This window comes from Pleurodeles waltl, chromosome 9, assembly GCF_031143425.1.
Source record: "Pleurodeles waltl isolate 20211129_DDA chromosome 9, aPleWal1.hap1.20221129, whole genome shotgun sequence".
NCBI lineage: Eukaryota > Metazoa > Chordata > Amphibia > Caudata > Salamandridae > Pleurodeles > Pleurodeles waltl.
Genome location: NC_090448.1, coordinates 242,553,452 through 242,581,419, shown reverse-complemented (window position 1 = coordinate 242,581,419; position 27,968 = coordinate 242,553,452). Strand labels below are relative to the sequence as shown.

General features: G+C 40.2%; 2 protein-coding genes across 5 annotated transcripts in view; one reads left to right on the top strand and one right to left on the bottom strand.

Annotated features, from left to right (window-relative positions):
* MKRN2OS (MKRN2 opposite strand) overlaps positions 1 to 16,457 on the bottom strand; it is a 71,491-nt gene extending 55,034 nt beyond the window's left edge. For 2 of the 4 annotated variants that reach the window (XM_069206646.1, XM_069206647.1), the window contains exon 1: positions 15,959 to 16,456. In XM_069206646.1, the coding sequence (XP_069062747.1) occupies positions 15,959 to 16,179 (221 nt within the window). In that variant the 5' untranslated portion in view covers positions 16,180 to 16,456. Of the gene's footprint in view, positions 1 to 15,958 lie in introns of all 4 variants that reach the window. The other 2 variants (XM_069206648.1, XM_069206649.1) reach the window with 2 other exon arrangements.
* Positions 16,458 to 16,777: 320 nt separating this feature from the next.
* MKRN2 (makorin ring finger protein 2) overlaps positions 16,778 to 27,968 on the top strand; it is a 227,283-nt gene continuing 216,092 nt past the window's right edge. Inside the window, exon 1 of the mRNA XM_069206645.1 lies at positions 16,778 to 16,989. Within this exon, the coding sequence (XP_069062746.1) occupies positions 16,949 to 16,989 (41 nt within the window). The 5' untranslated portion in view covers positions 16,778 to 16,948. The remainder of the gene's footprint in view (positions 16,990 to 27,968) is intronic.

Here is a 27,968-nt window from a genome sequence, read left to right as displayed (position 1 = left end):
AAAAAGAACCCTTACTTTCGGATGACACGGACTTTGGTGGACCAGAGTGGGAAATACGTTGGAGTTTATGGTATGGACATCACTGTGATAAGTGTATATGCCTGTCTCAGCTACAGGCACCTACAAAGGAGAAAGTGGCTCCTAGACTCATGGAATCTGACTCATCTTTCCACATCTTAGGTGGGGACTTTAACAACATTACAGCCACTGACTGGGACCACTATGGGTCCACTGTAGTCCATACAAGAGACTCTCCCTTGGCATGGTTTGCTGCTGCACTTGGCCTGTAGGCCCTCTGGAAGCGCTTACACCAGGAGGGCAGGGGTTTCCTCCTACTTTTCCAGGACACACAGAATTTTCTCTAGGATAGATTATGTCTATGCCCTTGTGGGTGAAATTGCACTGACAGGGTGGAACATCTGGCAAGGGGACTGCTGGATCACTCCCTGCTCTGGATCTCAGTGTATCGGCGGTGGCGACCGCAGGCCACAGGATGGAAACTCAGTGCTTGGGACTTGTGGAATGCGGAAGTGGCCTGGGAACTCCAGATTGAACCTGAACTTTACTTCACCGAAAACAAGGGATCAGTGGACTCCGGGATAGAGCTCTAGGAAGGGAGGCATACAAATCGGTCCTAAGGGATAGGGCAAAAAAATGGAACTGCCACAAAAGAAATCTCAGGTGTCTGAGGAGATATGGTGCCAGCTATTAAAATTAGAAATGCCTTTTGGGCACTTAGAAGGATTGAGGTGCTAAGCACCAAATATTGCAACCTAGCCGAATACCACAGCTTTTAATACACTGGGGATAAAGCGGGCAGGCTGCTGGCATGGTAGATCAGGAGAGAAGTGGAGGCTCCTTGTGTGAGGTGTATTATTGATCAGTCCATGGTGACTCATACTACAGATAGGGACACAGCAGAGGAATTTGCCAGGTACCAAGGGTCATTCTACAAGGCACGCTCAATGTATGATGCCAAGTCCATACTGGAGTACTTAGATGGGTGGTTACACCTGTGCTATCAGCTGAGGGATGAGCCGTACTAAAAGGAAGACATTGCCCTCCCTTAGGTACAGGCCACAATAATTAAATTAAAGTCAGGGAAGACCCCAGGTCCCAATGGTCTCTCAGCTCAGGTATTTAAGTGCTCTGCTTGATTACTGGGGCCACATTTATTGACTCTAGTCTGAGAAGCAAAGGACACAGGGGTGCTACTGCCTGATCTGCAATGTGCTAAGATGTAGACACACATAGAAAAGCAAGCCCTAGACCAACTGTGCATCCTCTCGTCTGATCTCCCTGCTGAACATTAAAACCAAGATACTGGCTATGATCCTAGCCACGACACAGCTAACAGTAATGACGCCACTGATACACAGCGGTCAGTCTGGCTTCACGCCAGGTAGGTTCACCCCACAATTTACGAAGGGCACATAATTGGATGGCAGCGGTAAGTGATAGGAAGGAACTGTATTTATTCCTTTAGTTAGATGCTGAAAAAGGCATTTGATGTCATACACTGGCCCTTCCTCCAGTAAACATTGCAGATTTTTTTTTTCTTCCACAACTATAGAAAAATGAATACAACTGTTACACCAGGCCACGACAGCTGCGGTGAGAATTAACAGTGTTCACTGTCGCCTCAATCATTTGCCTTTACCTTTAAGCCCTTCGTCTGCACTGTCCATGCTCATCCTCAAATAAAGGGCTGTAGGATGCCTGATAATAGCACTGAGGAGGAAAAGGTCTCACTGTACATGGATGATCCTCCTTTATGTCACTAAATCCACAGCTACAATCCCAGCTATCTTCCAGACCTTTGAGGCATATGGTACTCCTCCCGGGTACAATATAAACTGTGGAAAGTCTGTGCTGTGCCAGCCTGATGGCCCCTCTTGACCCAACCACCCTGCCCCGGAGGCTACAAGCAAAGGCGGAGGGTTTTCAACACATTGGCATATATGTCACCCCACAAAGGGAGCTGTGTTTGACTAGAAGTCTGGGACGGGTTGTACAGATATTTCAATATGACGTACAATGCTGGCATTCGCTACCCCTTCACGGTTCTGAAAAAGACAGCTATTTTTAAAATTATCACACTCCTTAAATTCCTTATGCCCTTCAGGGCACATACTATAAAATCCGAGAGGAAACGTTCGTCAAAATAGAGAGATAAGAACTCTAATATGGCAGATGGGAAACCCTAGAGCAGTCATGAGGATGCTGCTGCACAACCCCTACAATGGTAGGATTGCACTCACTGAAATAAGGCCATACTACTAGGCTGAGCATTTGGTACAAAAAGACAGTCACACCCCAGGATCACCTGACCTATAGGCTGGAACGGGCTTAGTTTCTGGAAAAAACACATCTGCACTACATATAGGGAGGGACAGGAAGCAGGCAGCTGCTGCCTGCTATGCAGGAGGGAGTGGAAGCATGGAAGAAAGCCACTAGATATAACGGGTGAGCAAATAAGGTGACCAGAGAAATGCCTCTGTATAAGGGGGCGATGCTGCATCAACTGCAGAAACTAAGGGGATTTGGGTCCTGAGACACAAGTGGGATTTTTAACAAAGGTGACCTATTGGAGAACCGCAACCTCATGCCATTTTCCTTTCTCCAAAGGGGCTAGCAACTATGTCCTAACCAATACATAGAATATTCACAGTTGTGCCATGCATGGCAAGCCAAAAAAACGAGGTGAAGAAGGTTACCCCTGAGTGTAGGCTACTTATGGGAAAGATTGAGGAAAAGGCTGTTTTGTACACATATCGAACACTCAATAATAACATGCTAGACATGCTGGCTAACAATAACAATAATTTCCAAACATGCAGCATAGGCACAAAAAACATTAAGAATATATCAATTACTCCAAATTAAAAATTATTTAATAATATACTATATTTTATAGGACATCCTACCATATCAAGACAAAGAAAAGGACAAAAGGTAAAGTGCTTGTGGTTAGAAACACAGAAATCGACAACCAATCTCCCACATATCCATTAACACATTAAAAATCCATTTGTATCATCCTCTTCCTCAACTGCTGCATGTTTGGAAACTATTGTTAATGTGTATGGATTAGGCATTAATGAGGGTGTTTTCTCCGGATGGATCTATGTAGTTTTGTAATATAGCTTTAGTTATGGGCCTAAGAACAATGTAAATTCACAAATAACATTTTTTGAAGCAATTCCAAAGATAGAATCTTGTTAAAAGGGAGTAATGAAACAATATAGACCTGTATTAAGTATCCAGTAAAGGCATTCCAGAGTTCCATAACTCCCTGAGGTTCAGAAACAAGTGTAATATCAGAAAACACAAATTTGCAAAATAGACAAAGTTCCAGCTTTCCATCGTAATAGTTCATAGATATCATAATATACAGTCCCAGTGATCAAGTGGCTATGACAGACAAAATAAATTCACATTTGCACCATACATATGCCAAGTGATGACTAACAGCAAATACAATTGTGAGAGAGGTATTTCTTTTTAGGATCCTACGGGTCGATAAGATAGTGAGTCACCTCAAGATTCAAACATACTGAGAGAAGATCTAAGGTAGTGTGGAAGCACTGGATGGCGATTTTCCTCTTGAGCCAAAATACATTCTCCTTGATATTCTGACAGACGTGAATGTCCCACGGCCAAAACTCCTCATTAGTAATCTGGGCATGGTGGCGTCAAAGAGGGATGTGGCCAAACATTGGGTGGTGAAGGAGAGTCTGACTCTGACAATGTGGAGGGTGGGGATGGACATATACATGGCAACGGAGAAGGTCACCTACAAGGGCAGGTGGTGTCTAAATAAGTTCTACAAATTCTGGGGAAACTGGTTGCAATAATATGACCTGGAAGCCGCTGATGATTACATCTGGCCTTCATTGTGACAAACTCATAGTCTGTACCATGATGTCATTATGTTTTTTTTGCAACTGGTATTTTCTGTTTCCTGTACTGCTGGAAGCCCTGTACAATGTTACCCTATGATGATGCTGTGCCAGTATGTATCCTTCCATTGTTTCCTTATCGTTATGGTTGTTGTTGTGCATAAATACAAACCAAATAAACGTATTTAAAAATGTTTGCCATACATAACTAAAATGTGTTGATTCTTTTCAAAAATGTTATTCTTGAGCTTATTAATATAGATATTTTCCAGTTAGGACATGATCTATAATATCAGAATCCTCACCTGCTCTTCTTGAAAAGAAAGGCAAACATGTTTATAGTTAGAAACAGCTATTCCAAAGAAGAGCTGTCATTGGATTAACTTCCACCCACACAATTTCATCATCAAAAAATAAGTGTCCATATAGACGCATTTTTATTACTCCAAAGTCATAATGTTATTTTTTACATGAGAAACTTGTTAAAACTCCACCACTGAAGGGTGGTTGGGACTTAGACTTCTACGCAGAATAATGCTGCCACTATTTAATGAATATTAATGTCTGCTGGGGTCAGTGACATCATATATATATACACGCACACACATACATACATACATACTTATATATATATATGGAAGCCTATTTTGAATCAAGTTTGGCCAATAGCTATCAAGTTGTGTTGTCAATCAGATAGGTTAAGAGGATGCATATTTTACTGATTGCTTGATACCTTCCAAGTGTGTTATATCATGCACAATGAAAATCAGTTATATTTTTGTTAGTGCTTAATCTGTCAAAGAATACGTTTTGGTCCAATGTTTTTTCTGACATGCCAGCATCCAGCACTACTCACGGCAGTTGTGCTGAATACGAAGGCTGCATATTACGATTTCACCACATGCCTATTTAATCCACCACCAGACACTCACTGTATCTTTATCTCATTTTTTAAGGTAAATTTCCAGCCCTGCTTTTTCGCTCTGGATTGAAGTCTTTTAAGGAAAAATAAGTGCCGGCCCCCAAAAACCTGAGACCACTGGTTCGAAATAAGCACTGTTTTTTGTGCTTTGGGGAATAGTTTACAGGATATCAAAAGATTATTAACTGGGATTAAAAATAGTGTCCTGTTATTTCTGAAAGTCAAATGATTACTTTTATATTTAATCAGTCTGCAGATGCACAACTGGAGGGGGCTGGATGTCACGCAAGATAGCCGTTGCTCTTTAGAGCTCCGTAAGGCTTTGGCACTTCCTGGAAGGAGCGAGATGTTTTCACATCAAAATGATTAATTTCTCCAGAATTTTTGAGCACCGGAGCTCTGCTGGTGTATTAATGTGCCTGTATCTTACAGACTCATCGAGTTTTGACATTTTTTCAGAGACTACAATGTCACACACACCCCTGTCCCTGTGAGGGCCTGAGCAGCTTCTCATCGTAGTATAATTTAATCACGACTCACGTTACTGGCTTCCTATTACCAAATTGCTGCTGGCTTTTAGGGGGAGAACACACAAGTTTCAGAATAGCAGCCAGTCATCCTCTTCCTCCAAGTCTAATTATCCTCTTAGAGTGGTGTGCACACATAATTAAATATTCTCTACCATCAGCTTTAACAATGGATAGTGCTACAGACTTTTTAAAGGATAGCTCATCTTCCTCTCATGCTGCTGGCGCAATTGCGAAAAAATAATATAACACCTCATTGGTCAAGCGCCCCAAAAAAAAAAAAAAAAAAGAGATTGATTCTCCCTCAAAATCACCTACATTTCTTACTCTAGATTATGACATGGAAGAATTACGTGCATTAAAACCCTTTGTGATGGACACTAATGCCTCTTTGCAACGTACTGAGGAGCAATGGTCCCAACACAAACAACAAATATGTACTCTGTTACAAAAGAGAGTCAGTAACCTTGAGGACTGTAACACTGTCAATCCTCAGATATAAAAGGACATAGCTTAACCTAAAAGGCTAAATGAAAACTTAGAAAATAGAAATAGGAGAAATAATCTTGCCCTTTTTGGGATTCCAGACGATTTGGAAGGCTCTAACATGACTGCGTTCCTTCAAACAGCAATACCTTCAATTCTTCGCTTGCCTTCTACCTCTCCCCTCTCTATCCAATGGGCACATTGTTTGGGTATTGCCACACCCATGTATATACAGCTTCTGGAGGTCTTCTTCCTCCGTCTCTTTTTCTTTACTATCCTGTTTCTGTCCCATTTCTTTGCTTTTGCAAAACTGGTATGCCTAGTTTTTTCGGTGTTACAATAGTTGTTTATTAATACTTCTTGTTATTCAATTTAGAACTGTTACTTGGAATGCTAAGGGGCTTAAACACCCCATTAAATGTCAGAGTGTCTTATCTCACCTAGCTTGTTTGAAATGTCACATTGCCTTGTTGCAAACTCACCTCAACAACTCTGAGGCAATTAAAGCTAAAAAAAACCAATGGGTGGGTGATATAAATCTCTCAAACCTACCATAATTTCACAACATCAAGATACAGAAGGCCGCTGGGTACTCGTTACACTTACAGTTGATAACATTTATTTTACTATCCTTAATCTGAATGGCCCCACACATTCAGATCTGACTTTTTGAGAGAATCTTTCACATACTGTCTCTGAACATTCCTCAAACAATTTACTCATAGGTGGTGATTGCAACCACATTCTCAATCCATTTTTGGACAGACGTTCCACATCACGTTTCATTCCACATGCCTCCTACAAAGCTTTTAAAAACTTTATTTTACAGCATTCCCTCTCAGATTCCTGGAGAATATACATTCCTGACCTCTTCCTGATACTCTTTCTATTCACCTACCTACCATTCCCATTCTAGGCTTGATTATATCTTTCTGAGTAAAGGCTTTTTGCAACATATGGTCAATTCTGAAATCAATGCTATTTTGATTTCAGATCACGCACCTGTTATCACTGACCTTGATCTTTTTCTTAACGGTTCTAAAACACCTTCATGGAGGTTTAATAACTCTACTTTCAGATGCTACTTTTATTGCTTCCTACAATAAATTTATAGAACAAAACTTCCACACCAACGATAGTGATCAACTATCATTTCACTTTATGTGGGATGTATTCAAAGCAGCCTCGAGGGGTTTCATCATAAGTTATGCTCACTCAAAAAAAAAGTCTGTACAACAAAAATCGACATCCAGCCTTAAAAATATAAAGTCTCTTGAACATGAATACTATAATCGCAAAACTAGTAAATCACCTCTTTAAGCACTAGTCTCAGCTAAAATTGAGTTTAACAAATATACCGCTGAACAAGCATGCAGCACCCGCCTGAAAATAAATGCCCGATATAATGGTGGTAATAATAAAGCTGATTCTCTTCTAGCTTGATATTTGAAACAAGGAAAAGAAAGAAAAAAAACTATTAAATCTATCACAGATAACAATGGTGTTAAACACTTCAGAGATATAGATATAGCATGTTTCGTTTCTTACTATAAGGGTTTATACACTCGATCAGTTGAATCTATCAACCAATATTTCTCTAATCTCTCTAATCTCAAACCAAGAGACACATTGCAGATTGACCTCTCATCTTTAGACTAACCCCTGCAAATTACAGAACTATATACAGCTTTATATCTCTCCCCAATTGTAGGGCTTCAGGCCCAAATGGCTTCACAGAAGAAATCTTTATTCCGTTTGCTAAGTCTCTCTTCCACAAACTCTTTCAATTAGTTAATCACTTTATAAAGTCATGTTCTGCATCTGGCTCATTTACCGAGGACAAGATTTGTCTTATTCTCAAAAGAGATCCGGATGCGACTGAATGTAAAAATGATAGACTCATATCTTTAATTAATACTCTATGTCAAAGTTTTAGCTCTCCGTCTACTCCCATATATGCCTGATCTTATTGATTCTCATCAATCTAGATTTATCCCTTATAGAAATGAAGCAGAAAATTCTGGTACTTTTTAAAAATATTATTAACAAGGTTTCTAAACTTAAGATTCCTTTGTCAGTTTTATCACTGTATGCGGAAAAGGCCTTCGATGTGGTCTTTTTGCTGATGGCATTGGAATGGCATAGATTAGGTACTACATTCTATATCCATTCTTTATTCCTCACCATGTTCTTTGGTTATAACAAATGGTATCCAATCTCTTCTTTTCCCCTCTTAAAAGGTGTGCTTGTCTATGATGCTCACTCCATCTTTACTGTTTTTTTGGCTCCAACCTTTTCTATGCTAATTAAAAACTTCTGAACAATTTATGGGTTTTAAAATTAATATTACACACATCAAATTTATGGCATACGCTGATATTTTTTGTTTATGTCTCACCCTGAAACTTCTCTCCCTGCATTCCTGCATGATCTCAACCTATATTCTGAAGTATCTGGCTATAAATTTAATATAGACCAACCACCGAATGCTCTTTACACTGGCTCTGTATTCCGTGATGCAGGTTTATCATGGAATTCTTCTATGATTAAATGCCTGGGGGTATGGTACTCCAATACGCTCAAGGATACACTAAAGACTAATTCAGGAATCTTATCTGCAAAGCTTGAAGTCCTCACACAGAAATTGTCTCCATTACATTTCTTGTGGTGGGGCCCTTGGACACCATTAAGATAATGCTTCTCCCAATCATTAACTTCTTCCTTATGATGCTTCCTATTAAGATATCTAAACTTTTTTTAGTTCAATTGATAAAATTCTACCAAAGTTCCTGTGGCACGTTAAACCACCCGAATCTCTCTCTCAAAATTAAAACTTCCAAAAGTATAATGTGGAGTTCATTTTCCTGTCTTTTTAACGTATCACAAAGCCTTTGGCATTCAGCAAATGCAACCCAATTTATCTACACTCAATGATGCACCTCAAATGCTATGGTCCTCTTTGGAAGAAACATGTATTTCTCCCTTTTCCCATAAACACATTATATTTATGTCTAACCCCCCAAAGTTCTGGTTGCCCAGCACTATCTCCCATTCAATCAACTTACTGAAACCTTTTTTTATTTCACATCTTACCCCATTAATCAATTATTTAACAGTCCTATTTGGCACAATAGTTCTCTTAGGAAACAAGGTAAAACCTTGTGTTGGAAGGCTTTGATGACTAAAATGTATTCTTCTCATTTTCCAATTATATCATAAAGACTCTCTCATCTCTTTTACTGCTCTCTCAGCAATTTATAATCTCCCTCATCCCATGAAATCTCAATATTTCATTCTCTCCACTCTGGTCCAAGAGGCCCTCAATAAACATATATCTCACAATCATTCTTCTCTTGCATCATCTCCACACCAGATCGTAACTTCTAATTATCCTAGGGCAGCTGGTATTTATGAACGTCTATTGCGACATTGTGGGAAACAGATCTTGGAGTTGTCTGGCAAACTTTTTATGGGGTAGAATATCGTATAAGATACATTCCACTGCATGCCTCACGCAGACCCTATATTTTTTATAATAGACTTTTCTACACTCCTGTACACCTTTACAAACTCAAACTTACACAAAAGGACAATTGTTGGCGCTGCCACACCCAGCAGGGTACTGACTTTCACTTGATTTTTTTCTTGTCCATCCCTATCTACTTTTTGGCTCTCAATATGGTCTTGCATTTCAGCATTAGCCCAGAGTTTCTTACCAATGTCATATGACAATTACTGTTTTTGGGTGGCATACACAAAATTTGGAGTTCATTCAAGCCTCTTGGAAAACTGGTAGACCTCTTGCTTTCTATTGAGAATTATATTATTACTTCTACCTGGAAATCTTCAGAGAACATTACTCTCACACAGTGGTGGAATTATGGATGTTATCAGCAAAGACAAGACAGCTACAAGCCTGATTCAACAGGAACTTTCTTCAAACGTCATCAGCTATGGTTGCCATTAAGTAACTGTCTCTCACACATGGCAAAGGAAATTGATTTTTATCCTCCTTTTTAAAATGTCAATATATTTCCTTTTTTCTCCTTATATATACTTCCTTCATCTTACATTAACTGTAACTAATGTCTATTACTTTTTTTCTCCACATGGCTATCACGTGATTCCCTTTTCTATCCCTATAGCTCTTCTCCCTCTCCCTTTCTTTATTCAAACTTGGAGTCTTTGATACTTTATTGCCATACGTGCCTAATTTATTTACATGTTCAATATGCATGTATAAGTACATTATTCATATATATACACAACTGCATATCTCTGCTTTGGCAATGTTAAGTTAATGTTCTTGTATTTGACTCAAACGTCTTTAAAAAAAAAAAAAAAAAAAAAAAAAAAGCAAAACCTTCATTTAAGAACAAAAGAACTTAGACCAGTGTATGTTGCAGTTGAAGTTTTTTTTTTTTTTTTTTAAACTGGAGACAACAGCCTGGAATGTATCACTTTCAACTGTCTGAGCCTAACAAGGCAGAAGCTTAACTATTCTTTGCTTCATAGTTAATGTACTTTTTGCCGTGAGCTAGGCGTGCATGATTGCTGGTGGAGTCTCATCAACCACTGAGAAAAATATATTTATAGTGTAGCGAGCTATTTTTCAGATGCCAGCTCAGTGCAAGTGTACTTTCTTTGTAATGCAAGAACATTCAGCGACTCAAAACCAGTCTGAATGTACTACAGAAATCAATGGTCTGTACCCACCTAAAGTTCAATACGATGAATACTGAATTTCTATTTGTCAATAGCCCCAAACAGATGGCTTCATACCCAGCTGAAAACTTTACAAATTCACCTGAACTCAGCTTCAACTGAGACCTCACATTCAAAGAACCAAATGTAAGGAACAGCAGGCTTGCTCTCCCTCATGAAGAGAGTGGGACCCTTTCATCACTGAAACCAACTTCAGAATAACTGTGCAAGCTCTTGTCCTCTCTCACCTGGATCTGGCAATGTTATGTTTAATGCCCTTTCAGCTGCCACTCTGGAAACCTTAAAAGGCATCCTACATACTGAAGCATGTCTTATCAAGGGCTTAAAGACATTTGAAAACATCACTGTTAAGATCCAGGAATTACAAAGACTACCTCTCCAGGCCCTGATCATCTTTTAAACCTGCTGCATCACCCATAAGTTCACCAGAAACAACATCTCAAACTAACTGGCCAATACAATAACCATATCAGATGGACAATACCAGGAACCTTGACAACACCAGACAAGAAATAAATTCAATAAAGACATTCATTGGCAAAGTCAACAACCCTGTTTAATATGCTAACACATGTAGAATTAGCACAGTAAAATGAGCTATGGTTGTAGTCCATCATGCAGTTTGATTCAAGCACTTGAGTAAAAGGTAGAAGGATCAGTCTAACAACCAATGGATTTAGGTGAAAGCTGAATAGTCCACTGGACATAACTAAGACATGACTGACAGGCTGAAGCTAATGGCCGAAAAAAGCTTGTCCAAAAAAATCAAATAGTTGAAAGGGGTTGGCAAAAAGCCTACTCTGTGTGTATTGTAAGTAGAATGTCTACTTGACAGCTGTACTGTCAAAGCCGAAACATAAAAAAGGGAAATAGGCCTTCTTCATCTGTGCACCCAGGATATGGAACAATGCCTTCTTGGCTTTAGGAATGCTCGCGCTCTCATGCCATTCCCATAAAAGCTGAAGACACCTCTATTATGAAAAATATCCCCAAACACAGTAGAACTTAACATTTAATTATATAATATGGCTCTTGTTCAGCCCTCAATTGCTTCCCGGACAGGCTCAGGATATAAAATAGCACTACAAACAAGCCATAAATCCTTCTACCAATGCAAATGAAATGCAAGTGATGGACAGAATGTAGAACAAATCAAAACATTCACCCCAGTCACAGATTTGGGTTTAATCCATCCGTTACCCATTCCAGTTTAGCCCCAGCCATACGAAAATCAGTCTTGACCCCGATCCCCATGGGAGCAGTCCAGCCCGAACTACCAGGCGAGCTCCTCCCTGGACCAAAAACAAGCATATTGGGACCAGTTATAGGGTCACATCCCTCATCAGCCAGGCTAGCTTGAATATGGTGGCATAGCGAGCACGGGATCCACGTATTGGCATACCCTTTCCACTTAGGGCGACAAATGCAAAAAGAACAAATGATGGACGGAATGTAGAATAAATCAAAACTTTCACTTCCAGTCACAGATCTGGGTTGAATTCATCAGTTTTTTTGATTGTCATGTAATTCTAGTTTAGCCTCAGCCATATGCAAATCAGCCTTGACCCTGTTCCCCCTGTGAACAGTCAAGCCCGAATTGCCATCAGTTTTTTTTGCTCACAATGCCATTCCAGTTTAGCCCCAGTCATATGCAAATCAGTCTTGACCCTGCTCTCCATGGGAACAGTCAAGCCCTAATTGCCAGGCCAGGCAGTTCGGGATGGACTGTTCCATTGGGGCCCAGGGTCAAGACTGATTTGCATATGGCTGGATCCAAACTCGGATGGCATGGTGAGCAGAAGAACGATGGACTTAATCCAGATCTGTGACGGGGGTGTGTGTTTGAAAGGTTTCAGCACTTTGTCCATTATCTTGTTGTGTTGTATAAATCCTTTCACCAACATTGCATGTAAATAACGCAATCCTTTTTCTAGTATTTGCATTGCTTGCCCTCCCTGAGCTGAGCTTTTGTTGCCTAGGAGGCTGGGCTGCCCCTAACTTCTTAATTACCAATAGGATTGCATTTATTCAGCCTCACATGCCCACCAACATGCAATTTGGTATCTCAAGACATGTGTGTGTCTGTGCCATGAGAACCTGTTACCGCAATTCAACTATTGCCAGAAACCAAACTTAGAGTATACCTTCAGTGTGGTACATGCCACTGCGGGAGCAAGGCCCATTACGAGGATCACGGCCAGTGGAAGCAGTTCCGCCTGTTCGAGTCTGGGCACCAGATGACAGTGGCCCTGGCAACCCTAATCAGTCCCAGAATCACATTGCCCGGAGTGTGATACTTGGTAGAGCTTAACACAGTCAGAGCAGCACAACACATTCTACCCTCTGAGCTGGGCCAAAAGCACTCAAGGTCCTGTGAGCTCAAGGGACAGGAGGTGTCATCAGAGAGACAAAAAAGGGCATGCTCCTGCATAACCAATGCTGGCAGCTATGTTGGGTGGTGAGGGTCCACAGTTTGACCCCACTACTTTCTGTCTTTAGCTAACGACTTTCTCAGGGCTTAGTCACAAAGTTGACTTTCAGGTGCCAGTGCACAATACTATTGATCCTTATTCTTGACACTTAGAAATATTTAGGCTTTTACTTTGTGTAACAAGGAACAGCTGCACAGCATGTAGAAAGAGACACTTTTGTGCATGCTGAATCTTTATACATGGAACACCCCATGACCATGGTGTTATTTGCTGTAACACAAAATGAAGATCTTGAATTACCCAGGTACCAAGAATAAAAACAACTGAATTGTTCAACTTGCATATGAAATTCAACGCTTTGATTAAGCCTTAAGAAAGACCCAGTCAGGACCAAGACTAATTATGGGGAAAAACAATTGACAGCTGTAGTTTCTAGGCTCTTTTATGACGAAAACACCCAAATTAGAGAAAACAAATGATCAATAAGTAAAAACCAAAGTGGAAAGATAGTTTTAAGTGTGATTAAAATGAGAATGATTTGCAGCCTTGTCAGGGATATAAAGTGATTTACAAACGCCAAAATAACATACAAAACAACAAGTTTGCACTATAACAAACTACACAAACAAAAACAGTGACAACATATAAACCTTGAATGAAATGAGATACGACACACATCAATAATAATGGTTACATCGGAAGGATACATGCAATAACATACTTTTCATTCATTATGTCTGATCAGGAAAGTGATTAATTGCTTCCATAGTAAAGTTAATGAACTTGTTCATCATGTTTTTCTCACACGGTGTACCATGTCTTCTGGATGTGGAGCCTGTCAGTCCTACTCTTGCACATTAATGATAAACAACACAGGACTGCTCAGCTGAACAGGCTGGCGTCAACCAACACCTTATAAGCCCTGGTGGGGAAATGAGGAAATGCGGTCTACTTTCCAGTAGCCACTGGTATCAAATGTAACCTAAAGAAGTAACAGCACAGATAAGATAACTGTGTGTTTTAAACTGTTTCAAATGACATGATGCAGAAAGACAGAAAAGTGACACATCTCTCCGTCCCTGATGGGGTTTTAAGTTTATGGTAATACTAGCATGTAATGTGAATAACAACATGAACGAAAACAAATAAATAACACATTTTATGCAATAGAAATATAAAGTTAACAACACAAATGTTTAATATATATTCCCAGATGTATGTCATGTTCTGTAACTCACACAGTTGTTCTGCTCAAAATCCTTTCATTGAATCTAAACACCACTGTCCACATAGTGCTGTACGTCTCGAGACAGCCTCAATGGACGTTATTTAGGGGTTGGTGGAGGCAGCGGCTGCTACCCATGCTTTCCCTTAATGACCCCAGGCCTCACAGGTGGCAAACAAAATGCCAATAACAGATGGGAAACAGTATTCTCAACAGCACTGTTAAGTTTCTACAGCTTCCAGGGGAATGTTACACTTTCTACAGCTTCCAGGGGAACATTACACCGTCAGCAGTGGACAGCATACTCTTTAGAATACATCAAAAAATAAAATACATTAAAAAAAATTATATTTTCAACTCATGTCCATATTTTATTGTGAATACATGAAAAAGAGGTATGAATAAAACTCTACTCTCTTAACGACAGGGGTTAATAAAAATCCATAACGTGGTTCATGTTCAATATTTGATCCATACGGATCAATACAGATTAGCCATAACTCGTTGCTTATATTACTTTTATGTTTATCTTTATGATTTAACAATATAGCCTTAGAACCCGCCGTAGCGGGCTCTACCGGCTATTAAAGGCCCGCTCCCCGCGTGAATGTTATATTAAAAAAAAAAAAAAATCACGGAGCCCGAAGGGATTAAAATCCCCTCGGGCTCCATGAGGCTTTGTTCACAGCTGTTGCTGTGAACAAAGCGAACATTGGAATGTTGGCGCTGCGGCTTTTACCGGCTAGTAAAAGCCCGCAGCACTCCATTGTTTTCAATGGAGCTACCAACATTCCAATGTTCTAATACAGATTCTCTGTGTCATAGTATAGGCTTCATTGATGCCAATTACTGTGATATGGAGAGGTACCAAGCACATTTGACATCGCATTGTGGGATTCAGGCTCGAATGTCATATACCAGTGAGGTCAAAGGCTGTGTGATGTAACTTCCATTTCCACTGGCATTTTAGTAAATCGACGTTCATGACAGCCTCCCCAGGACAGATGCATGAAAAGAAGGAACACTGCAGAAACTTAAGAACCACCTCACCGGACAAGAAAAAGAAACGTGAGAAAGACAGAATAAATTATGTTTTTTTTTTTTTTTAGCAAACAGAATGTCGAGGTGTGATAGACGTAATAGAACATGGCAACAGATGAACAGGATCGAACTGGGACAGAAAATAGGCCCGAAAAAAATAAAATAAAAGTGGCCCCTCAAACGAATCATACAGCTAAAAAAGTGGCCCGTGTTAGTACATTGGGACAGTTTTGAACGTGTACAGACAAGCTGTATAAGTGTTTTGTAAGATACAAAAGACTGCACGGAGTTGAAATTGGAGCAGGCAATGTTTTTTAACATCAGGGATATCTACTGTAAAAAAAACAGCCCAGCAGACCATAAAACCAACCCACAAACCGCCATAAAAATGTCCCAGATTCAACCCACCGGGCACTTCCTGGTTGCCTTTATAGGCCACTCCGACCCTGCACATAAATATTGTAGAGACTTATTTACAATATAACGTAGAACGTGGGGTTCAATTTTCGACACAGGGCGCAACAGTAGATGGTCGCACACGCAATGCGGAAACCCAAACCATTCAGTCATACTATTTTTTCAGGCATAGAAAATACTGCCATGCAGTCTACCCATCCTCTGGGGTTTCAGCACCAAGAGCGAAAATGGTGAGGTAAATACACGCTGTGAAATAAATCGAACGCAGATGGCGGAATTACCTAAGAAATGTCCCTTCTGTCGGTTTTAATAGAAAGGAAAACTTTTCTCGGTGGCCGTTGACAAAGGGACTGGGGATTCGCACGGGTGCGTCTTCCAGCCTTTGGGAAGCTACGGCACTCTGCCCACAGACGGGGCAGCTGTCGGGCACGGAGGCACAATAGATGTCCTTTTCACAGTGCCTTAGCATGATTATCCCTTGTTCCAAAGCTGCAGGATGCATCCTTCCAGGGCCTTTGTGTTCTCAACAGGGCAACTAGGAGAGCAACCACATCCCCACCTGCTGCTGACTGGGGAGACCGAGTCATAACAGTACCGGTGTTGCTGTTGCAAGAATACGTTCACCTGCTCCGTCCTTTAGACTGACAGCAGTGGCGGCCAATCAGCGTAAAGAAATCCAGCGCAGTTAGCAGGGCGTTCCAGGTTTTTAAAGAACCCATCTCTATAACCGTTCCAAAAAAAGTGTGACTTGAAATACGCGTGAAATAACCCTACCGTAGGACAGGTGCACTGCTTCCTAGTAGCACTGTGCCTAATCTACACACAGGTCACGGTGTGAACGCTACTGGCTTGAATGATTATTAGGGGTTGTAATATCGTGTTTGGCCAGTTTCTCAGTCAGAATTTTTTTTGGTTTATATTGGGATTATATGATTATAAAATTATTATAAAATAGAGTGTGCCACAAAACATGCACCCGCTGGGTGACATGGCGTCGTGCCGTGGCGCGTGTGTCACAGGACACGCCTTGTTTCTGTCCTTTCCGGCTGCGGAACCATAGAGAACAAGCCATGATTCCTAGCCGAGCCTAAGAGTATAGGAGGACGCGCTGTCCCTGTGACGCACATGAAAGCAGCAGTGAAGGGGCGGGGCTTGCGCACGAGGAAGGGAGAGGGACAGCAACACAGAGGAATAAAGAAACAGGAAAAGAGCGGGGGAAGAGAATCCGTGCCGCACCACCTAAGATCAACACAAGCAGCAGAACAACCACAATGAGCGGCATTAGGAGCAGCACCAGAGAGGTCACCTGCAGGTCAGTCCGCAAGAGGAGTAGCTGAAAGGCACAAGCGCAAAAGCCTGCAGAGCTCCCTTAACAAGCAGCAGTCAGTGAGTGTTACTGTTAGGACGTCAGACCGATCACTCTTTGGGTCATGAAACTATCCTTGCCTCCTCTGACTAGTGGAGATGAAATCAGGAGAAGCATGCTAGTACAGTAGCGGGTTCATCGCTTATTCCAAATGAGGAACACTCTGCAATGTAATCGGAGTCATACATGTATGACATACAGAGTCCTCCACCAACAAGGATAGTGTTGCCAGATTTTTTCAAAACCTGGGATAGGCCACAGACGTACAAGTACGACTAAATATTGTTTTTCAATTGGTAGAGAAACTCTAGAACGACAGCACCCACTGACTTGACAAATGAGCTAAAATAGCAAGCCCCCAGATTTACAAGACAGGCTATATTAAAAAAAAAAGAACACCTCTCCCGAAGTTGTGTGCTTTTTTTCTAGTTTAGAAAAAATTTAGCTTCCTAAAGAAGACATAACAAAAAAGCCATCTCAAGTTGTTCCATGTTACTTATGAGTAAGACTGCCAGTTTTCAGTTATTTCTGATTATTACAAATAAATACAGTCTGAAAACAATGTTTGTTCTGTCTGTATTTACTTTTACAAGCGGAAACATACAAAACATTGTTCTTCTTTCTGTTACTCTCATTAGGTCTCATGAATTCCAGGCCAACAACCAAGGGCATAGCATGGGGGGGAGGGGGATAAAAAAAAATAGTATGATGTTTACTTAAATACAGGCATATATTAACATTTGTTTGTAAATAATGCTAACATTAACATGTAAGTGTAGTGTTTTGCTATATTTGGCTGTTTATTTGCTAAAGCATGGCAAGCATCAAAGTATGAGTGCATGTTTATAAGGTAAATAAGTGTTGAACAATACCATTTCCCGACTCCACTTATTTTCAAAACACAAAAAATTCTGTAAATATCCATAAGCTGGCCAACAAGATATGCATAAAGATGAAAATATTAAAAACAAAAAATACCAATAAAAACGGGAGCCCTGGGTATGAGCAGCTCGTTTGGCCCAGGTATTGTAATTGCACTTATATAGCACTTTTTACCCCTGACGAGGAGCGGAAGTGCCTGCAGGCGGGTGGCATGGATGGAAGATTTTGTTTTGGCCAACATGGGTAATAGTTGATATAGTGAGTGGGGAGCAGAATTGTGCTCTTGCTTTTTAGCTGCGTCTCCACATGAATTTGAGGTGAAAGCGATATAATGCCTAAGGATAAAGATATAAATGGAGAGGTAGGCGAACATGTAGGCAGATCTTGCAGCCCTTAATTCTTGACTTGTAATCCTGTATTACAATATATTAAAATAAAAGAAGAAAGCAACGAAAAACCAGGGCTGTTTAAGATTTAATATTTGTTTGTTGAAATGGCATTTTATTAAATACTCCCCCTCCAAAATGCCAATATAAAGCCCTGATGGGGGCTCATAATCTCGGGCTTTTGCTTAGAGTCTCCTTAGATGATTACTCACCACTCTTTAAAAACAGTTGTTATTGTATAAAAGAGGCGATGCAGTACATTTATTTCCCTAGGTAGGGTCTTGCCCAAATGAAACCACCTTCGTTCTTGAGACTAAAAGCTTTACCAACTAGGTTTGCCTGTGTTGTCCACAAAATAAATGATTACCAAAATGGGTCCCATCTGTCGTTAGAGGTGTGGCCCAGTCTACCAAGAGCAACCTTTTTGCCCATTGAGAGGGGTCTTCACTAATGAGAGTCACCCTTGTATACCAGACCAAATGGAATGATAGAGGCATCTGTTCTCAAGAGAGACCTACAGAAGGCAGGGAGTTCCCAGCAACTATAGAAGTACAAGTATGTACAGAGCACATGGTATTATGACTTGGAAATGTGGGTCATTCAGAAAAGACCTTGATTAGCTGGAAAAAGATAATCAAATAACAATTGAAGTGCATTGCAACAGTTGGTTTGTTGACTGGGGGGGAAGGGGTAGTTATAGTTAGATTTGTCAATGAGAGGATGTTCAAGTTAAAATAGTGTTATTACAAAAATAACCTGAAAAAGTGGGCTTTAAACATTTTCCGTGGATAAATAGTGTGGTATTTGAACTGTGAGTTTTTGAGTTTCAGTGAGTCTCTTCTGAAACTTCTCTGGCTTCCTGAAATGATGAGTATATATTCCATGTGTGTCACAGTGTGTGTTGACGAATTGCTTTGCGTGCCAAAGCAGCAAACTTCAATTTCACTTTAGCATCCAAAAGTAGCCAGTGTAATCCACTTTGTGTCGGGGTTATGTGGTCCTATATTTTGAAGCAGTTATCTGTATTGTCAAAGAGTGAAGGATAACTTCCAGCTGGATCGAAGAGGACTGTGTTTGGCCAATTAATCATGCAATATCAAAATGAAGCTTTGAAATGACTAGGAATTGTGCAGCTATTGTCATCCGTGTGGGGCCAGCGTAGATGTTTCATCTGTTTTTTAGAGCGTGCTTGTCAGCTGCATTGTTTATGTGTATCACTAGTGACAGAGTTGAGTTAGCCAATGGATATTACTGATGAGGAGCTAGAGCGGGAGAATCCTTCAGCTTTTAGCTTTTTTTGAGCAAGAAGTTGAATTTATTCTTGTACCTGGGCATGATTAGTAGGAATTACATTTTACGTAGATGTAGAAGCAGGACGTTGCATGATACCCATTTCTGGAATTCTTTCAAACCAGCTCCAAGTTTCATCTGGTTATAAATAGAACAAGACCTCCAATAAGTTGAGTGACTTCTATATATTGTTGAATGGTGACTCCTTCCCCCAAAATCAATGTGCCTTTAATATGTTTTATGTGACATAAGAGGATTGTTGTAGAGACCCATCATTTAACCCCAAATAAATGTGATGCGCAAGAAAGTATGCCACCATTTCTGTCTGCTAAATGAGGTTCTGCCATTACCCCACTGCTTTCACCAAATCAATTTGTCACTGTGATAATGTTCTGCTTGAAATATTTTAACTGCTAGACACTAGCCTCCATAGCATGTGTCTCTCAACATTCCAGAGAGTCCAAAACTAAGCAGGTAAGGCGTTGTTTTGCTTGAGATGACTCATTCACAGCCCGCTAGCCCTGAAATTCCTCCATTTGCTTCCATTAAAAAAATGAACAACTTTTAACACACATTACTACAAAGACAAAGCACTCCAAAGTCGTTCACCGAACTCTCTTGCAAAATTATTTCTCCTTTACAACTGATTAGTAGCTTTAGGCTTACTAACAGAGGACTTTTAATGACTCAATGGATTAAATACAAGAGATAAGGTGATCGAATTTATCATGTTCATTGCTAATCCCTGTAGAGCCTCACGACACTACATTTCAGACAAAAAAATTCAGGAGATGTTTAAAGACACATCTTTTCACCCTTGCATTTGGATAATCATCTCTTCTTCCCAACAGTCTTCTTCAGTTGAACTAAGTATTGTCTCGTCACTTGCCTAAAACTGACTTTGCTTTCACCTCTTAGGTTTGCTGGACTCTTCCTGATCTTCAAGCCTTTGTCAGCAAGTTGGCGATATATTATGTGATGGAAATCTACCAGTACATTCCATACTTGCTGAATGGTCAACTGTTTCTCTGCCGCCCCTTGGGTTTCGGAAATGTACTATATTACAATTTGTCGCTCCCACTGACACTAACTGCAGGGTGATAAGAAACATTTAAAAAACCTAAAAATAAGATGTTGCTGTTAGGCCAGAAATACATAAGGCGAAATCCGAGACTGATTTTTCAGAAATGAAAATTTCTTAGTCTTTTGAGGGACACTCTATTAAGTGCTTGAACTTCAATATGGCCACATCTTCTCTGATCATAAGTTGCTATAGAATGCTCCAGTTATCATTTCTGACACATGTACTAGCTGTAAGTTGTATAGTTGGATTGTTTGTTTATAAGAGCTGCATGGCAGAGGTGAACGTGAGACACATTGGCTGCTGTTAGATTTTTTATGCTAGTCTAAGTATATTTTCAGAGCAGATTTCTGATTTGAATGCTCTGATGTTTACACTCGCACTGAAGTTTGCATGAATGCTGTGATACTTTTATTGAGGTGACATTCTAGTGTCTACTCTTGGAATTTACTTAAAGCTGAGCCCATATGTCTAAAATGTCAGTAATAATTTTTTATATTCCTAGCCATTTATTTTAGTGAATGTTAAAATTTAAACAAGTGTTCAAGAGAGTTCTCATTTGTCCTTTTGACCACAGTGTGTCAACATCCGTCTAGTAATTCTGAAACGCTTGGGAGTCATACTGTTTTTTATGTTTTTACAGGTAGGTGAAGTTAAGTAATGGTAATATTTCCTTTTAGAATAGGAGAACCGAGACTGAGTACAGCGTGAGATGACAGTTAAATATACTGGGGCATGGCTTGGTACAAGATGGCTTTATCATGTTCATGAATAGAAATGGTCTAACAAAGACTCATAACAAGTATCTGTTTATTCATTCTTGTGTTTATGGCACAGTAGCCATATTAGCTGCCATGGCGGTGACCATGTTCTGTGGGACTGATTGGTTTCATCATTCAGGTTCAGCCTAGTTTGTACACTGACATACTTTCATCTATTCAAGTATAATGTCTATACATTGTCATTATACTTGACATTCACTGAAATCCATCGCCACTTGTACAATTTGGAGATGTCGACAATAATGATAAAAAAGTTTGACTAAGATGTTCATCTACAGCATTGTTTAGTTATATATGAATATGTTTGCCATTGTGGGATTATACTGATATATGTATGTAGGAAAATCTCTTATGTAGAACATACATATTAAACACAATTCAGTTATCAAATAAAGAGAATATTTTATACCCAAAATAAATGGTGCGAATAGTCCATTTAAACTGACCATGGATATACAGCTACATGTGAAGTGGTAATGTATCTGGTTGTTGCATGCTTTAACAATAAACAGTATTTTTTTAATCTGATAGAGTGGAGATACTATAATGTATATTCGCAGCATTGTGAAAAAGGAATAACATTGGTTTCCTCTAAAAGTCACATCCATGAATTTCTGTCGACTGCTTTCAATATAAGGGCTTTGGTCAACATAGCTCTGGGAGGCGAAGAGACTGGGACCTCACCATCATTATCTGTTTAATTAAGTGCTATTTAGAGCTGGAAAGGGAAATGTGTCTCTGAAGTGTCATTCACAGTTTTGATGTATAGCCATAATTCCTGTTGTATATGCATATTAATGTGAAATGGTGCATACTGTAAAGCCTTTTATTTTCAGTACTTTAGTCCATATTAATCAACTCACACTTGGTCCCTATTAATCAACTCACACTTGGCCATCCGAGAAGAAAAGTGCTCAAAGCTTGTGTTCCAGCACTCCATAAGTGCCCATGTCCACTTGATTAGAAATTAGACAATGTACAACTGAAATAAACAGTGACCAAAGCATGTTATATATGTTTGCTTTATTCTGTATAACTAAACCGTTCCTTTTCTATTTTGTGTAGAGATAGTAGTGGCCAAGAATTCATAGAATAACAGTTGTTTGAGAATGGACTTCTTGATTTAAATGCGATGGTGGCTCTTTTGATAGTCAATGATATGCTCTTGCTAGTAGATGTGATGTGAGATAGGTTATTTTTAGTGGCATTCCATTTATTCCTGCTTAGGTTACAGAATCAAAGGAAATACTCTTTGCAGCAAATCTAAGTGGCCTGCGATAACTGAAGCTCAGATAGGAGGTTTTGAAACTAAGATTGGGGGACCACTGAGTCCCGTTTGTGGAAGGAGTTTGCAAAGAAAAAAATCCAACAGCAATTAAAGGATATTTAGATTGTGTGTGACGTCCTATGCGAGGCTATGTGGCCTGTAGGAAGAACTTGTTAGGTTTTACTAAGATGTTCACTACATGATCATAAATAGAGGATCTAATGTTGTAAAAGCCTAGCTCTGTCTGTGCAGTTGTTTAAATGGTTAAATTGTGAAATGCTATGTAACTCAGCTACCCATATATTTCTTTCCCAAAGGCCAGAGTACTAAATACTTATTATATAAAACCCTCACCCACCAACCTAGTTGTTGGCATACTTCATCATATGGGCCCCTAGCCCCTTAGGGTTGTGCTTCGGTGCCTCACCACAGCGGTGGGAACCCTGAAGACAATTTTAATTTCACCTTTTTCTGTTGTGTTGATCTATTTAAAAATAATCTGCTCCACTGTAGTCAGGTGTCGAAGCACACCCCTGAGGAGCTAGGTGTAATGAGTGGTACCCTATCATGAAGCATGTCACCAACTAGGTTGGTGGGTGAGTTTTCTTTTTAACCCCTTCCATGCATGGGACGGGCTGAGAGCCATCCCACACCATGGTGCTCGTGTGTGTCGAATGGCTTCCAGCTGTCCCTGCACATGTTATTGTCCCTGTTATTACCCACAATCTGCACCCCCAGCAGGCGCTAAAAGCCCACTAGACACCAAGGATTGTTTTTTTGTTAGTATAGGGGTGAGGGCTGCCCAGAATGGGCATGGTAGTGCCCTCCCTCCCAAAATGAGCGTAGTCTTTATGCCCCACCCTGGGGCATTATTATCCCTGATCTGCTACCCCGGGGGCCGGAAAGCAGACTAGACACCAGGATTTTTTTTTTTTTTTTTTATAAATGGGAACCCCCAGGGGGCCAGATAGGGGTAATTACCTCCAATCCTCCACCCTGGGAGTCAGACAGCCTGCTAGACGCCAGGGAATAAAAAAAAAAAATAGAGTGGGAGCTGCCATGGGCATGGTTATGCCCCCACTACAACTGAAGAGGGCAACAGACTTTCAGCTCTCCCTGTGGACTAACGCATCTCATCCCAGTGGCAAGCAAGAGGACATTTGACTCTTTTGGGTGTTGATTTTACATATGGGCCAGGAGAGCTTAGCTAACTCCCAGTATTGCCCCACTTAAAATGATGAACAGCTGCACTTTTTGTACTTGGGTACGCTGGCATCCGGAAAAACCTACCGGACCCAGACACTTCTGAAAACTAGACATCTGGGGGAGTCCAGGGTGGTGTTCTTCACATGCACCCCATTTTTCTTAATCACAATGCCCTGCAAACCTCAAACTTTGCCTGAAATCACACATTTTCCTTGCATTTCTGAGATGGAAACTTCCAGAATCTGCAGGAATCCACAAAATTCCTACGACCCAGCATTGCTCCACCTGTGCCGATTAAAAACTCTGCCTCACTTGTGTGACTGGGCATAGCGCCAGTGACAGCAACAGATCCAACCAAGGTCAATAGGAGTCTCCATGCAAGGGCTCCTATTGTCCTTGGTTTGATCCGTTCCTGTTGCGGCACTAGACCCAGCCACACAAGTGGGGCAGTGGTTTTATTAGCACTGATGTGGATGTGCTGGGTGGAGGAATAGTGTGGATTCCTGCAAATTCTGGAAGTTTCCATCTCAGAAATGTAAGGAAAATGCGTGATTTCACTCAAAGTTTAAGGTTTGCAGGGCATTGTGGGTAATAAAAAACCTAATGGGATCCAGGCAAGTCAGCCCACCCTTGATACCCCTAAGTGTATCTTGTGTTTTTTGAAAATGTACATGTTTGTTATGTTCCCCCAGGTGTCAAATGCGCCAGGGTCCAAAATCCAGAACTACCTGCATCGGAAAAAGAGGGGAGGGTCTGTTTTCGGTGGAAAAATGCACTGTGTCTGTGTTGTGTTTTGGGCCATTTCCTATTGCAGGCACCATGTATACTCAAATATGTGTGAGGTACCATTTTTATCGGGAGAGTTGGGGAAATGCGGGATGAAAGAAAGTTTGTGGCTTCCCGCCAATTCCAGAATTTTGTTTCACAGAAATGTGAGGAAACTGTGTTTTTTTTTTCTGTTTTGTTTTTTAAGTCACTTTTTGAGGTATGCAGGGGATTCTGGGTTTAAAAAAACGTGATGAGAGCCACACAAGTCAGCACACCCAGGATACCACTAGGTGTGTAGTTTTAAAAATTGTACAGGTTGGCTAGGTTTCCCTAGGTGCTGGCTGAGCTAGGGTCCAAAATCTAGAGCTACCCACATTGGAAAAAGAGGGTCAGTTTTCAGTGGAAAAATGTAATGCACCATGTTGCATTTTTGGCTGTTTCTTGTCGCAGGTACTAGGCCTACCCAGACAAGTGAGGTCCAGTTTTTATCTGGAGACTTTTAAGCACATAGAATAGTAAAATATTTGTTATTCCCTTTTGGTTTTCTCTGCATTTGTGCATTTCAAATGCAAGTCTATTTAAAAGAAATATGATATTTTGAAAAATACCCTCTAAATCAATCGTTCGTATGGGTACCCTCAAATTTAGAGATGTAGAAATAATGACTGCTCCTAAGCGCTATATCTTGTGCCCATTTCAGAAATAAATAAGTTTACTTGATACTCATTTTACACTCTTCCTATTTCGCTATAAGAATTGGTCTATACTTGGTACTCAATGAAAACCCATTGTACGGAGAAGCTCGGTTGTTTGCCCTGAGTACCTTGGGTTATTGGAGAACCTACAAACCTTATATATTCCCACAACCAGAAGGGTCTAGCGGACGTAATGGTATATTGCTTTTGTCAATCTGCCCTCATGATAAAGATATAGATGAAAATGTTTTCACAAATGCCTATTTTTTTCCTACTCATTTTCAATATTTCTTTTTTTCAACAGTTCTATTCTTTGGGAAAGCTTTGAGTGATCTACACATATGACAGCTTTCTGAATTCAGAATTTTGTCTACTTTTCCAATAGTTATAGCTTTTCTGGATCACCTATGGGTTTCACATTGGTTTCCACTCCAAACTGGAAGTCGGATGACAGCACAAAAAATAGGGAAAATATGATGCCTCTTAGAAAAGTTCTAAAACTGCGGTACAAAATGTGTTTTTTTGATTCAGCTCTGCATGTTCCTGAAAGCTGGAAAGGATGGTGACTTTAGTACAGCAAACTGTTTGTGGGTACCATCTTTAGGGAAAGAACAGACACTCTCTTATCTGGAGCACAGTTTCCCTATTTTTCTGAAAAAACCTCAACATGTTGCTATATTTTCCCCATTTTCTCAGTCCCCTCCAGGATGACCAGGGGAATCCACAAACCATGGGCACCTTTAGAATCCTCAGGATGTTAGAAAAATAAGGACACAAAGTTGGTGTGGATAGCTTATGTGGATGAAAAGTGGTGGAGGCCTAAGCACAAATTGCCACAAATAACCAAAAAAGGGCTCAGCACTGGGGTTGGGGAGGCCTAGCAACAGAAAGGTTAAGAATTATAAAGTACTCTTAACAGTGGGAAAGAAATATAAGGGTAGCTGTGTTGCCTAGGTTTGTGGTAGCATGCTCGCTCTTTTTGTTTGTGTTCATAATTCTAGGGGAAGATGAGCAAGCTAATTTCTCGCTCTCTTTTGTGTTTTTGTGTAAATTGTAAGATGAACAGGTTAAACATTCAGGGCCTGATTACGACCTTGGCGGATGGAATACTCCATCACAAACGTGACGGATATCCAGCCTGTTGTTTTACAATTTCTATAGAATATAATGGAACTTGTAATATTGCGGACGGGACATCTGTCACGATTGTGACGGAGTATCTCATCCGCCAATGTCGTAATCAGGCCCTTCGTTTTTCCCCTCCTAACGCTAGCAGTTGATATACTATACCTCTACCAAACCTCTGTAATGAAGTAATGCTTGATTTTCTTGAATTTGAATACACAGACTAGATCTTCTAAATTTCATCAAAGGAAAGAACTACATATGAGATCCAGGGAATTGTTTTTCTCTGCATAAATTATTTTTGAAGCCTTTATCTTTAGTAATCATCAGGGTGTGGAATTTAATAAAATATCTACAAGTCCATGGGTCAGGGTGCTTCATAAATCTACTTGTCCTGTAAAGTAATGTACTTGTCCTTTTGATGCCATGTAGTGCAGCCACAAATCATGGCAGCAATTTTATTATAAAAGAGCTCTGATAACCTCACTGATTATGCGAGGGCTAATACTATAGTAGGGGTTAAATACTAATAATTTCCCTATTTTACCAACATTCCGCAGATCTACTTATTGGGGCTGGATGTAGCAGTAAGCGATAGTTCCAGAGCTAGAGTGCCTTTGAGTCTCTGCAAACCTACTACCTTGCACGTTTTTAGGATTTTCAACAGTTCTTCTCTAAACTTTTCCCATACTGTTTGGAAATTTAATTCTGACAAGGGCAGAAGTGGAAACTCTTCCAGGGTTGGGAAAAAGTGGTGAAGGGAAAGTTAACTTGTAAACGGTCAATAGATTTTCGAATGAGCAAATCTACACATGCATATTTGCTGGTGCTAAAATACAGTTAACAAATATTTTCCAGGAGTACTGATTCCTGGCCTGCTTCTGTAAATGTTTGTGAATTTATGAAAGCTATAATTCTGCACTAATGCAAAGACATATAGCATGGGTGCACTTTTGTGGCTTTCTCTTTAGAATTGGGCCACTCTCTATCCATCGGCTGGCTTTACTGTCAGTGATACAATCAAAAGTGGTCAAACAGTAGGGAAAAATATAATTCTTGATATCGACCAACAAAACTATAAATCAACCATTGGGGCTGCAATTTAATTACAAAGCTCTTAGTTCATTGTATTTCACTCCAGCATACACTTTTGATTATATGCTTTAATTCTACCCAGGTATAGTGGGGTTAACAGGATAGACCCCTTCATTTTTGCTACTGGTTGTTTGCACCTGTTTAGGTGCGTGGTTGGTAATTTTTTTTTATTTTATTTTTTTAACTCAGTATGATAATAGAATACAAGGGTCAGCCAACTATAAAGATAGCAGTGAAAAGCAAGTGTAAATGTCCCATGATAAAATGTCTGAACCACATATGGTTAACTATTCAGAAGCTCAAATTATAAAACTATTCGAACATCCTTCATTGCTCAGTGGAAAATAG